The sequence below is a fragment of the Erpetoichthys calabaricus genome, chromosome 15, assembly GCF_900747795.2.
Source record: "Erpetoichthys calabaricus chromosome 15, fErpCal1.3, whole genome shotgun sequence".
Lineage (NCBI taxonomy): Eukaryota > Metazoa > Chordata > Cladistia > Polypteriformes > Polypteridae > Erpetoichthys > Erpetoichthys calabaricus.
The window spans coordinates 40,754,593-40,769,580 of NC_041408.2; the positions used below are offsets into that span (position 1 = coordinate 40,754,593).

Sequence of the window (14,988 nt, forward strand, 5' to 3'; positions counted from 1 at the left end):
ACGTACTTCCAGGTTATAGGGCACAAACAACTCTCTGGGCCTCTCTGCAGCATCATCTGTTGGCCCCTGTGTTATCCAGCAGGGCTGTAAAGGAAAAGTCCATCGTCCATGATTCCCTGCTGGTATTCGGGGCACTTCCATGCCACAGGGACAGCTCCATCTGGCAGCCTGGGGGTGTAGGCCGGCCATATCCCACAATACTCCCCCTCCCCCCCGTGGTTTGGAGCGACCAGCCCCGTGAGGGTCGTCCTCCACCATGAGGGTCCATCGGTCGGGCCTTGGCAAGGTTGGTGACACTTTCGTGAGAACCTAGGAGGAACATTATAGAAATGAGTACTTAGTCCCTCTGTCCTCCTAGGACATCGTTGCCATTCGTGGCCCGGCCTGCAGCATTCATAGCACAGCCGTGGGCCCACCATTTGTATCCCTCGACGAGACCGAAAACACTTTGGAAAGTCTGGCTCCGACCCTGTTTCCACCGAGGAGGGTTCGACAGCCGCCCTTAAGCTCTCAGCACCCTTTTCAAGTCTGTTAGGAGACCCCCACTTTAATTTCGGGATCTCCTGTTTGATCTGGGGCTTGTTCACAGTTTGGGTCTCTCTATTAGCAAAAGAGAGCCCTTTCACTGTCTGAACACCCTTTGATTTTTTATTGGAAGGAGGCGGCATCTTCAGCACTGTATCGCTCCGAGAGACAGCACTTTCCAGCTGCTCCAGGTCGATCGGTGCTTCCCTCGCCCCTTCTGTCATTATCCCAGACTCTCTTGTAGGGCTCGCAGTGGTTTGGCAACCGCTACTTATCAAATGCGGGCCCGTTTCACACTGCCTCCCTATATGTTGTACGGTACCGGCATTACCTACCTGTACCGCTAAATTATATAACACTGGACGCTCACGACCCAGCCGCCGCACTGCTACTCGTCTACCTTCTTGATCGGCGCTTCAGCCATCGCACCCAAATCTCCGACAATCTTCTTTATCGTTATCAGCACCTGAAAAACACTTCGTACGGGCTCGATTAACTTTTCGAGTTCCCGCACGTCAAAACAGTTAATTAATTCGGCCGGAGGCAGGCTCACTTCCTCATTCTCCTTACCTATTGGCCGGGAGCCAATGAGCACACCCGTTCTTGGCACGTGCTCGGTTGGGTTGTGCACAGGCTTCTGGGAATTGGAATTTTCTACGGACCAGGACCGGGCCGCCATCTTTGGCTGACTGCGATCTGCCTGTATTAATTTGTCGGCAGATCGACCAGCCATTTCCCGGCCCTCCTTACCTTCTCATGGGTTGAGCTTCGCTCGCCTCCCCCTATCCCTTCGGAAAGTCTAAGTCCGTCTTCTTTTGAGCGAAGTCGAAAGTAGCAGGACACGGACCTCCTCCGTTACCCAATCTTTCGGGGTGAGTCACGTGCCCATCGCCAGCACCCGACATGCGGAAGTTCGTTGTGTTGTCTGTCTGCCCGCACAAAAGCGCCACACTGTCTTCAGGAGATTCTCCTGCATCCTGCAGAACCTCCGGATGATCTTTTCCGAGGTATGTGCAAGGTACAAAATGAGTTATTTTAAATAGATTATCTATTATATCCCCGGCACATACCTCGTAGTTTTCTTCGTCCGGAGGCCTCTCCCGATCCGTGTAGCCGTCCTGTAACTCATCGGAAGTGTCGGCCATGACGAACATGGAACCTCCGCTGGCATTGTTGCCCTGCTTTGCCTTCTTCTTCCCCATGACGGACTTGAAAATAGGGTTTGTGGCGATTTTTCTGCGTGTCTCGACGCTGTCCCCTTAGGGTTCTGTCCACAGTAAAATTTTTTAAATACAGGCCCTCTGCCAAACCAACAGCCAGAGAATCCTGCCAAAACTACGCCAACTGATAGATTTAGGGTCCCCGTGACCCCTTGAACCCTCAGATCACACGTTAGACACCAGGTAAAAGTCCAAATATTATATTTATTAGGACAAAACGTGCACAAAGCACCCTCTTCTCCACAATCTTCAAACAACACAATAAACAATCAATAAATCAATAATCCTACTTCCAGACGCGTTGCCACCCTTCCACCCAGCTCAGGTCGTATAAAAACTCCAGTTCTTCACCCCGGAAGCACGTCGTTCCTTCCGGTCATGTGTTCATGACGCACTTGCAGGCTATAGGGCACATAGCACTCTGTGAGCCTCCCTCCAGCGGCTCCTAGTGGTCCCCATGGTATCCAGCAAGGCCGTTTATAAAAACTACAATGTCCATATGGCCCTGCTGGAATTTGGGGCACTTCCATGTTGTTGGGAGAGCTCCATCTAGCGGCTTGGAGGTGTGGACCGGAATATTTGGCCGGTCATCCCTCACACAACCTTTTGTTGATTTCATTCTATTTTGCCCTTTCTCTGTGCAGTTTGCTCTCTTGATTGTATCCTAATAATGACAACCAGCGGAGAAAACAGCCAGGCAAACAACAAGGCTGCAACTACTTCAGCGTTAGACCCACTAATTAGAAAATAATGAATTAATTAAACAATTAGAACACTCTGCAAAAAACAGAATGAAAATCAAGATGAAAATATTGTTAAAAAGAAAACAAAATACATTATTCCAATATAACTGCTTGGTACATTTTAACATACCAAACTTAGTTTTCTAATTTCTACATTTTTCCCAAAACACAGAATTTGACAAATAACAGTTCACTTAATTAGCCCAGAAGTCCAATTAAAAATAGAAGATGGTTGGAACAAAAACCTGCAGCCACAGTGGGCCCCCAGGACCGACACTGAGAACCTCTGTTTCAGGCAATATTACAAAAGCTAACCCCCTGTGCCGATGATGTGACTCCATGCGGTGATGGTGCTGCTGAGCCCAGCACATCTTCGGGCGCTGGCTGCGGACACACCTCTGCCTCGGAAATCACAGGGTGACCATCTGGCTGTGTGCTGACAGACGATGCTCTGGAGTCACAAAATGCATTAGTGGATGCTGTAAGAGATGTGGCAAATGAACTAAGATATATAAGGGCTGCACTATGTGATATTGACCACAATTTAAATTAATTGGTTAAAAAAATAAACGCAGCATCTGATTACCTGTTTTTACATTCTGCTAATTACTTTCAAATGAAGTTGGAACACTGTCTGACTTGACTTATCATTTGGTGGGTCAGGATCATTATACCACATTTCTTCAGGGATGGGCAGGCCATGATTGTGTGCTACATTATGAAGCATGCTACATGCTTACACAATGCAACACACTTTCTGCGCAATACAGAGCAGCACATTAAAGGAATGGAAATGCTTTCTATTTATACAAGCAAATTCATTCTCGAAAGGTGCCTTAACAGTATAGTGTCAGTGCTAAACTGCACAACAGATCAACTCTCTGCTCTTAATATGGCTCTTTGAAGTGACTTTCTATCTTTAAAAGGACTGCTTGCCTTTTGCTGCACCAGATGGAAAAAACACCTATGATGGTGCAAAGCTGTCTTTTTTTTTTTTTTTTTTTTTTTTTTTTTTTTTAAATATAGGCGCTCCTGCTATAGATGATGTAATGCCAGCTCATTCTTTTGATTCATCCCTGGGTGATATAACTTGTCCTGTGCCGTTGCAATAGGAATGTGCGTGCAGCTGATTGTTCCGATTACATTTGAAAAACTGGAAAATGCTTCAAATTGAGCTTTTATGTTTGCCAGTTCAACCATAGAATAAGGAAATCTTATATATCTGGATGAAAAGTGGATAATACCATCCTATACAGCTGGTATGACACAACTCAGTGATGTTTGTGAAATACTCGATCTGTCAGTAAGTTTACGTTGAAAAGTTCTTCTGACTAGAACCCCAAGGGTGGACAGAACTTGCAAAAGGAGCAGATAAGAGCACAATTTCTCAAACTGTGCCTTTGTAAAGCTGGCACCAGTTCAGCACACATCTCCAAAAGGACAGCTCTTGGAAACCGAAACCAACTTAGAAGCCAGTCATCATCATCTATAAATACACACGGTCTTCTAATTCTTTCATTTGCAATGTCTTCTAACAATGTTTAGACAACTATGGTAGTTGGAATAGTCTGGCCAATCTATGCACCATTATATTGCTGCAGAATGATTACAATGAAATTAATTATTTTTGTAAACAATATGCAATTAATTTCAGTGTATTTGATAAAGCCGTGTTCATGGATGCGAATATGAAAAAGAAGGTAAACGACACAGAAACAGTAGCACTGCTTTGATGCTGGATGCCACCAGTTTGCTAAACCATGCTGAAACATGCACACGCAAGGTGAGGGGCTACCGTGAAAATGTGCGTAGCTTTACGCCAAATTCAGTTTTTATACATCTGAAACTGACTATGGAAATGGGCGTATGAAAGATTTTTGTGCTTACGTATTGTTTATACATGGAGGTCCATGGTCTTTCAATACTCACAGTGCCCTACATAGAAACGTTATGTCTCATAACAGATGCAAAATTTTGGGCAGATGAATTTTAATAGTTGTGTAACAGATTTATAAATTTGCCACAATGCCTTTAACACCATTCTTCATTTATCATGCCAGACCACTCGTCTTTTTTTGTTTTAGTCTTGGGTCTGGATCCTGGCTTGGGCACTGCCAATTACTCTAACAAAGTCATTTACACAGATCTCATTAATAGCTTTCTGCTACGATACTTTCCCAAACAAGCCTAATGACCATTAATTATGAGTTACAGTTACATTTTCAGTTACATAGAAGGCTGGGACCTGATCAATAAAAGCAAGCTTTGCTCAAACATTTTTTCTTGCGACTTCAAGATTTTGGGAAAGTTTCTTACTTTCTTGCAGCGCTCTCTCATAATCATTTATCTTATCTTACTTCTACATTTACCTTTCTGCTTTTTAGATTTATCATGTTGTTTAATGAGGCCCAATTATCCCTTTAACAATGTGCCTACCTTATTTAAATTTTTTAGCATTATACGGTCGTGACCCGAAGTTCCACTGTATTACGTAGCAGATAACAAAGACAGCGTTATTGAAATTTCAGAGCACTGAACATCAGAATACACAAACAATGTACAAACTTACCCCTGAATGTCTTCAATATGGCCACCTTCATCATCAGGGATAGGGATGTCATTCTCCAATGATGCATTTTTGCCAAATGAACCTCCAGACTGACCTTAAGGATATACAGAAAAAAATATACAGATTAAAAAAAAAATATATTTTATATAATATTAAATGTATGGCATTTCTAAAGGTTAACTTTTTTTCAGTCTTATTCTCTCAGTCACGTTCTCTAACCCCCACCCCACCAATCTGACTCCAACTAACAGCGCCAGTATAAATTCACACCCGATCTGATGCTGTTCATTTTCAAATAATATTGCATTAGTGCAATGATGTTTTCTGATTGGTACTATTCAGGTCATAAAATGATTTCTTCAAATTGTCACATATATTTGTCTCTTTCTTTTTCAGGTGTGTAATAGAAACCACAGCATAGAGAGAAGTGTGTACATTGCAACAGGTACACATGTCGTAAATGTAGGAAGGACGGTCCTTGCATGTGTGTGAACTGTTAACATTTGAATTTGACGATTGCATATAGCGCTGAACTGACCTCTCTGTACTATTTTCTTTCCTCTGCATGTACTGGAGTACAAAAGAAACCCCACCATACAGCAACATGTGGGGGACTGACAAGATCGGGGGAAGAAAAAAAAAAAACAAACAAACACGCGGTCACTGATTACAACTGCAAGATGTTATGCGAATGAATATGAATAATGTTGCATCCATGCCACAATGTTTTCTGAAATGTACTATACATGTCATAAAATAAATAATTCCAAATATCATATATACCTATGTCTGTTTTTTTTTTTTTGTCAGTGCGGCTTTGACATCATGGACCACAAGGTGCATACTAATAATTCAGAGTGAGCAGGCACACTCAATAAAACTGAATAAAAAAAAAAAAAAAAAAATCAAGTGACGGTGAGATACAAAGAAGGCACACCAGCGTTTGTGTGTCAGCTTTTATCCCTCCAGATCAGAGCCATGTGCGCCCAACTACGTTGCGCGTGTTAAAGTTGTCTGTGAAGGGCTCCCTGTTTAAACGCGGCTGCCAGTCGTGAACTGGGCCCTTCGTCGCACAGCATTATGATTTTTTATAAGGGAAACAAAATTACAAAACAAAACCCTTGGACATTGATTCAATAAGAACGGCCTACTCGGAATCACTGTCCGAATAGTAATTATGTGGTGGTGGAGGAGCATTTCTGCTTCTCTCCGTTCACAGTCCATCTCGTTTTCAAGACGCTGTCGTTTCCTCTCACGATCTCTTCTCAACCTTTCTCCAATCTCGCAGGTTGCTTTGTGGCAATCCAAAGAGTAAGGAAGAACCAATGCTTCTTTCTTGAACTCCAAACGCCGACTGATGGAAAATCACAGAAGTGTGTCCGACTTATATACTCTGACTGCCGACTCCAAGAAGTGGGTGAACATTTGATTTGGACGAAGTGCTGCCGACGACGGTCGACAGAAACACAAAAAACCACAGTCTCGACAACGAAGCAGGTGTTGACGCCAGATCTAAACACAAAGAGTGGTATCGACAGTGTTTGTAAACAAAAGTAACAACCAGGGTGTTGTGTATTCAGCCAGTACAAACAGCACGTAGTCTCCTTTAGTTCAATCCTCTTTAATCACCACACTCCAACCTCATCCAACGATCCTCCTCCTCACTTCCTCTCCTCCTCCATCACTACTGGCCTCTACTGAACACAGCAGGAACACCACACAAGGCAGTGAATTCGCAGACAAACAAAAGATCAAGATCCAAATGAAGATTATATATAAAGATATGAAAAATGTTTCTGTTTTTTTGACAATGTGGTTTACACAGACCATTGTAGAAATGGAACACACATGAAATGCATGTGTTCCAAATAACGATCTATTATTTCCACTCTAGAACTCCAACTCTTCACTCCCAGATAATCAAGGCATGAGCTGGGAGAACTTTGTGCACATTCTGCAGCGGTGGGGGATGGAATAGCAGGCTGTTTGCTGCTTGTCTTTATTGGCACATTTCTAGGACAAAAGACGCGAATGGAGAGGTGCGAAGGAATTTAAGGTGGGCCAGATTTACAAGTTTTTTCATAGGCTCTGGCAATTCTAGTGTTAAGAAGTCCCGATGTTGGTCTCTGCAGTGAGCACTACCTTTTATATAAACTTCTGATAAGAAACATTACAGTTCTCAAACCAGACGGTGATGCAACTGGTCTGGATGCTTTAAATAGTTCCCCTATTGAATGTGGTGAGAATGTGGTATGGAATGTTTGCCTTCTTTAGCCAGAACAGAAAGGGGAATTAATGCCTTTATTCTAGGAGGAGGTATTGATTAATCATGTCAGGTACTCCTTGAGGTGCACACCAAGGAATCTCGTGATTTTTCGCTCTCTCTACCATAGAACACTTGATGTAAAGTGGAGTGTAGGCAGGATGGGTCTTCCTGAAGTTCATCATGATCTCTTTAGTTTTATCAACATTGAGAGAGACATTGTTACACTTGCAAGATTCAACAAGCTGCTCCACTTCCATTTTGTACTTTGTCTCATTTATCATTGTTGATAAGACCCAGTACTGTTGTGTCATTAGCAAACTTGATAATGCTCTCAGATCTTCATGTTGCAGTATAGTCAAGAGTTCAGTATAGCAAATCTAAATTGCTTTGTCTCTCTAAATCATTTAAACATTATAGTACTACAGAAAGGCAGTTTTATATATTATAACAAATAGGTTTATAGATTGTTATGTGCACACAGTATAGTAAAATTGTTACTTGCATGTGCTTATCAACATGCAACACAGCTTTTTTTAAATTTTTTTTTATATAAACACAAAAAAGAATTTCCACTTTTTTCTTAGAACTTGTACTTGATCAATTCATTATAACACAATCATAAATATATGTTGTAGCTCATGGTAAAAAAAAAAAAAAAAAAATCAAATATCAAAATAACACTTTGGCGATAACTGCGATGGACTGGCATGCTGTCCAGGGTTGTTTCTCACCTTAGCCTCAGTACTGCCAGATAAGTTCCAGCCTTCCATGACCCTGAATTGGACTAAGCAGATTTAACAATATATGTACATTATGTTTAACCGTTTGGATGATAATGTGTATTGGTCTAATAAAGTTACAAGTATTAAGTAAAGAACTTTGTTTACTTTATTTTACACAATAGCTTTATATGACGGCATAGTTGGTGGGGTCATTGCTGTGTCACTGTACAGGGTGGTCCAGATCTAAACTATGCAATTATTGCATTGCATTAAAAATTGCATAGTTAGATCTGGACCACCCTATACATGGCTCCTTTGAGTGCCAGACTGCATTGCTTTCCATGGTGTGAATGTTATCTGCATTTTTATTTGGTTTCATTTCAAAGTACGAAGATGTTCTGTAAGGTTCCCTTACTGTGTTAATGTAGATGTATTTTTATTCAGTTGTACCCAGCAGTAGACATCCATCCTGTACAGCACAGGTGTCGAACTCCAGTCCTCGAGGGTCACAGTGGCTGCATGTTTTCATTCTAACCATCTTCTTTATTAGTGAGTCGTTTTTACTGCTAATTAACTTCTTTTGCTTTAGTTTTAATTAACCTGACTCAGGCCCCTTAATTTTCTCTTTTTCCTTAATTAGTAGCCAAACAATAATGAGACATCAAACAAGCCACCATATGACCAGCTCACCTGTGCCCATCACACAATATCTGAAAATAAATAAAGGTGAAGGTCTCAGTAAGGTTGATCTCTCAGGTCACCAAAACATTTTGAAAATGTTCTTAGGAAAAACAGAAAAATCAACAGATTTGGAAATGTCTGCTGTGGCAGAATGAGAGCAACAACAAGCCATTGAATTAAATAACGGGCTTAATTAACAGCAAGAATCAGCTTCTCATTAAGAGACTGGAGTGAAATTGGTTGGAGTTTGAAATCCCAGTTTAGCTGGTCATCTGTTGGCTCGTTTCACATCTCATTTCTGTTTGGCTGCTGAAGAAAGGAATCAATTCCAGGACTGATTCCTTAAAAACAGGGCTATTAAAATTAATGGAAAAGGAGTTAATTAGCAGTGAAAACTGCTCGCTGATTAGGAAAAGGGTTAGAATGAAAACCTGTAGCCACTGCGGCCCTCCAGGCCCAGAGTTCGACACCCCTGCTGTACAGAGTTGGTTACTTGCCTTTCATAGAGCAGAAATTAAAGTGTTAAGGGCCTGAGATAGATTAAGTCTGTAATGACGGCCAATTGTGTCGGGGAGAAAAGTTCTCTCTTTAAAAAAAGCAGTCTCTGAGTCCAGATGTTAATGCAGAAAACATCTGTATTACGCAGCAATGTAAGAAGAAGACTTGACCGAGGTACAATTGCTTAAACTAGGAAATGTATCGGTTTATATTACATTTCTTATCATCTATGCAAAATAAACTCCGCCATCTAGTTCTTCCTACCATTACCTAATGTCGATTAACTAGTGTCCATCATCTGACCGAAACTTACCAACATCACTCTTTACCCTATGCAAGGGTCAGAGACTTGTTTATCAATCAGTTTCCATCATTAAGATTCTGGGCTTTTCAAACAAAAGTTACATGATACATATGCATCTCTCAAGGCTAAAGTTTTAACCAGCCCCATCTCTAACACGCTGGCGCTTAGTTTTCTTATAATTTACACTTGTCTTTGGCTTGCTCATGCTAGTGTCCAAGCAAGCAGGCTGGCAAGCAGGAGTCAAGCTGCTACAAGTAAAAGCAAGTGGCCTTGAGCCGACAAGCACAAGCAAATTCTACCTGTTCAGAAGAAATAAAAATACAGGCAAGAAGCCTTTACTAAATTAACTGTTATATAACCTTAAAGCCAGCTAATACAACACATTTTACTTAAGCTTTATTAAAAAACATCAATACATAAAGCATTGATAAATAGATTTTAACTCTTCTTTTTTTTCCTTCTAAAATAATGGCTTGTTTAGGTCTCTCACAGTTAAAATCTCTGCATCTTTATTTCTAAAACAATGGCCTGTTCAGCTCTCCCAACTAAACAGTGTCATTGACTTTTTATTATTATCTCACTTTTTATTATTTTAATGAAAATAAGTAAGCTTCTTAATTCTAAAGCTAATGATTAAATTTTCTGCAACAGATGGATATTTATAGCATTTAAAAAACTGAATAGATGCTTATATAGTAAATTAGATACATTTCTTTTAAAGAACAAGATCAGCTATATTAAAAATATTCCTTCACTTTTCAAAAAAACATTTCCATATAATTTCTGGGATATATTGAAGTTTGGTTGTTTTAGCAAAAATGCCAAATACAATGCATCTGTAGTAGGTATTCACAGTAGTATGTGACTAAGTATTTCTGGGTCAGGAGTGTGTATACGGTCCAAGGAGAGCCACAGCATCCATGGGTTTTATTCATATTCCAGTTGTAAGAGCCATTTTCCTTGTTCTATAAGATTCATGAATATTTCTTAGATGACAATGCATAAATTATGGGAGGTTCCTATAACCCCTGTAAACAGAATTGTATTGGTATATTCTTGCCATTTCTAACAGCTTGGAGTAAACATTATTCTTCAGTTAGTTAGTGACAGCCTTGCCTTCGGTTTTTAACCGTGACCGCACGTTACCGTGCCTGGGCACTTGCCTATGTGCCAACCAGCTTACGAGCCTTTTGAGTGTGAGAATATGTAAGAAAACAGCACTTAATTTATGTGTTGTGCCATATGTAAAGCATACAGAAGAAGAAATTAAGAACCTTTAAGTAGAGAAATAAGTCTTTCAAGAAAAGCTAAGTTTATAGAAGATACACACGTAGAGTAAAAGGCAAAAAAAAAAATGTAACTATTTTTTCTTTTATTCTTGTTTGGATTATTCGCTTTTAACTTTCACTAAATACCTTTAAAACGAACTCTTGGACTCTGAGAATTCTTTTGACACGCGTCTTACCCGTGCCTGATGACACCTTATATTTCAGCAGCTACACCAGTTATAAAACAGAGACTATGGAATGCGTTTAATTTCACCTTTGATTGCACTCTTATTATGAATATATATGATTCTGAAAATACTGTCTGGAAAAAAATAGATTAATAAAAGTTAACAATGTTCAAAAATGCTTCTGCATATACTGTATACTGTACTGTGAATCCTTGGAAAATTAACTTTAAGTACCATTACAGTAGACTGATCCATTTTGATCAACTCATTGTCTTAATCCCGGCTTTCAGAATTACAACTGAAGATGAAGGGAAGAAAAAAAAAACCAAAAAAACACTATCATATATGCATACAACTTCACTCATCCTAACCTGTGTAAGAAATCTACTTATTTTCTATGATGGAAATAGAATGTTTAAAGGGGTTCTATTAGCAACTATAAGTAAAATGAACTTCAATCCTTTTTTTAGGTATACATTATGAATTCAAAAAGTAAATCCAAGACTTACCAGTCATTGAGACGGTATGTGGACTTGTCCCTGTATCTCCTTGCTCTCCACAAGAATCAGTTGGAGAGCATTTCACATATGTTGCTGGTGTATCAAATATGGATGCAGCACTAGCTAATAATGGACTGCAGTGATTGTCAACAAAAGGCAAAGCACCATTGTTTTTCAGCTCTTCAAATCTTCTGGCACACTGTGAAAGCCAAACCAGCAATAAATTAATTCTTCAGATCCTAAACATATTTCTGCCTTTAAGTGCAAGTTATAGGTTTAATAATAAATCAATACACTCTGTCTTCAAAAATTTAAAGTGGCTATTAACTGAACAAAAAAAAAAAAAAAAAAAAGCTACCATGTACAGCATTAGCATGGCTGCTTTTTTTTTTTTTTTGGCACAGCAAAACTCTTTATGTTCACTAATTAACACAATATAACATTCTTAAATCTACAGTTCTAGGTCTCAGGTGGCCAAAGTCTGTCAGCAGCAAGGGTCACAAGGCAGAAAACAATCCTGGGCAGGGTACCAATCCACTGCAAAGATCACACACCCACAGTTACTATGTGCCTACAGGTCTTTTTGACATATAGAAGGAAAATGACAGAGGCACAACCTTGGAATTCAAACAATAGATAACTGGATTTGTGAAACAGCCTTGCCTAACAACTGTGCCACAATATCTGTAAACACCACACCTAAAGGTTTGTTCTTAATACCAAAACAGCCAACTGTGTGGCTGAAGTTCAAAATATATAGCATGCAGATGTGATCAAAAAGTTAATTTATTGTTTTATTAAACAACAAGAGAATGGGCAAGATGCAGGACTTTGACTATGGTACAACCCCATTTCTAAAGAAGTCGAGGTGCTGTGTAAAATGTAAAAAGCAGAATGCAATGGACTTGCAAATTGCGTAAACCCTATATTTAACTGAAAATAGTACAATGAAGAGATAAAGTGCTGAAAATTAGAAATTTTGTTTATTGAAAAATATGCTTATTTTGAATTTCATGCCAGCATCATGTTTCAAAAAAGTTGGGACAGGGCATGTTTACCACTGTGTCGTATCACCTCTTCTTTTAACAACATTATGTAAACATTTGCGAACTGAGGAGACCAATTCATGTAGTTTTGAAAGTAAAATGTTGTCCCATTGTTGCCCAAGACAGGATTTCAGCTGTTCAACAGGTCTCGTTTCTCATATTCTTTTGCTTTATAATACAACAGATGCTTACAATAGGTGGCAGGTCAGGACTGCAGGCAGGCCTGTAAATCACCCAGACTCTTTTACTATGGAGCCATGCTCTTATATGTGCAGAATGCATTTTGGCATTGTCTTGATGAAATAATCAACACTTTCCTGAAAAGAAAAAATCGATGGCAGAATATGTATATATAACCTGTACATTTCATTAGGCATTAATGGTGCCTTCTTAGATGCGCAAGCTACCTACAGTGGTGTGAAAAACTATTTGCCCCCTTTCCGATTTCCTATTCTTTTGCATGTTTGTCACACAAAATGTTTCTGATCATCAAACACATTTAACCATTAGTCAAATATAACACAAGTAAACACAAAATGCAGTTTTTAAATGATGGTTTTTATTATTTAGGGAGAAAAAAAATCCAAACCTACATGGCCCTGTGTGAAAAAGTAATTGCCCCCTTGTTAAAAAATAACCTAACTGTGGTGTATCACACCTGAGTTCAATTTCCGTAGCCACCCCCAGGCCTGATTACTACCACACCTGTTTCAATCAAGAAATCACTTAAATAGGAGCTGCCTGACACAGAGAAGTAGACCAAAAGCACCTCAAAAGCTAGACATCATGCCAAGATCCAAAGAAATTCAGGAACAAATGAGAACAGAAGTAATTGAGATCTATCAGTATGGTAAAGGTTATAAAGCCATTTCTAAAGCTTTGGGACTCCAGCAAACCACAGTGAGAGCCATTATCCACAAATGGCAAAAACATGGAACAGTGGTGAACCTTCCCAAGAGTGGCCGGCCGACCAAAATTACCCCAAGAGCGCAGAGACGACTCATCCGAGAGGTCACAAAAGACCCCAGGACAACGTCTAAAGAACTGCAGGCCTCACTTGCCTCAATTAAGGTCAGTGTTCACGACTCCACCATAAGAAAGAGACTGGGCAAAAACGGTCTGCATGGCAGATTTCCAAGACGCAAACCACTGTTAAGCAAAAAGAACATTAGGGCTCGTCTCAATTTTGCTAAGAAACATCTCAATGATTGCCAAGACTTTTGGGAAAGTACCTTGTGGACTGATGAGTCAAAAGTTGAACTTTTTGGAAGGCAAATGTCCCGTTACATCTGGCGTAAAAGGAACACAGCATTTCAGAAAAAGAACATCATACCAACAGTAAAATATGGTGGTGGTAGTATGATGGTCTGGGGTTGTTTTGCTGCTTCAGGACCTGGAAGGCTTGCTGTGATAGATGGAACCATGAATTCTACTGTCTACCAAAAAATCCTGAAGGAGAATGTCCGGCCATCTGTTCGTCAACTCAAGCTGAAGCGATCTTGGGTGCTGCAACAGGACAATGACCCAAAACACACCAGCAAATCCACCTCTGAATGGCTGAACAAAAACAAAATGAAGACTTTGGAGTGGCCTAGTCAAAGTCCTGACCTGAATCCAATTGAGATGCTATGGCATGACCTTAAAAAGGCGGTTCATGCTAGAAAACCCTCAAATAAAGCTGAATTACAACAATTTTGCAAAGATGAGTGGGCCAAAATTCCTCCAGAGCGCTGTAAAAGACTCATTGCAAGTTATCGCAAACGCTTGATTGCAGTTATTGCTGCTAAGGGTGGCCCAACCAGTTATTAGGTTCAGGGGGCAATTACTTTTTCACACAGGGCCATGTAGGTTTGGATTTTTTTTTCTCCCTAAATAATAAAAACCACCATTTACAAACTGCATTTTGTGTTTACTTGTGTTATATTGGACTAATGGTTAAATGTGTTTGATGATCAGAAACATTTTGTGTGACAAACATGCAAAAGAATAAGAAATCAGGAAGGGGGCAAATAGTTTTTCACACCACTGTATATGCTGATAGAAAGCTGGATGGTCCCTTTCCTCTACAGTCTGGTACATATAATTTCAAAAAAGAAAGAATTTCAAATTTTGACTTGTTGGACCATAGTGACAGTTTTCCAACTTGCCACAGTCAATCTTACATGAACTTGGGTCCAGAGAACATGGTGGTGTTTCTGAAACATTGATATAAAAAGTTTACAAACCCGACAAAAAATAGCAGATTCGGTGTAATAAGATAAAACCAAGTTAAATTCTCCTCCTTGCAAATAAATTCCACATCTGTCCAATTACGAAGGCATGTTTTGTGCACAGCTCTCTTCGGGTCACCCCACAGATTTTCAATTGGATTAACTTGCATTTGTAATGCAGCGACGAACAGTGTTCTCAAACGATTGCTTTCATCAGTGTTCCTGTGCCCACACAGTGATTTCCACTA

The 14,988-nt window shown here is 39.9% G+C and overlaps 1 protein-coding gene across 4 annotated transcripts in view; it reads right to left on the bottom strand.

Moving 5' to 3' along the window:
- sanbr (SANT and BTB domain regulator of CSR) overlaps positions 1 to 14,988 on the bottom strand; it is a 160,330-nt gene that overhangs the window by 125,215 nt on the left and 20,127 nt on the right. For all 4 annotated transcript variants that reach the window (XM_051919330.1, XM_051919329.1, XM_051919328.1 and 1 more), the window contains exons 3-4: positions 11,494 to 11,683; positions 5,058 to 5,151 (exon numbers count right to left, since the gene is read on the bottom strand). In XM_051919330.1, coding sequence (XP_051775290.1) covers positions 5,058 to 5,151; positions 11,494 to 11,683 — 284 coding nt within the window. The remainder of the gene's footprint in view (positions 1 to 5,057; positions 5,152 to 11,493; positions 11,684 to 14,988) is intronic.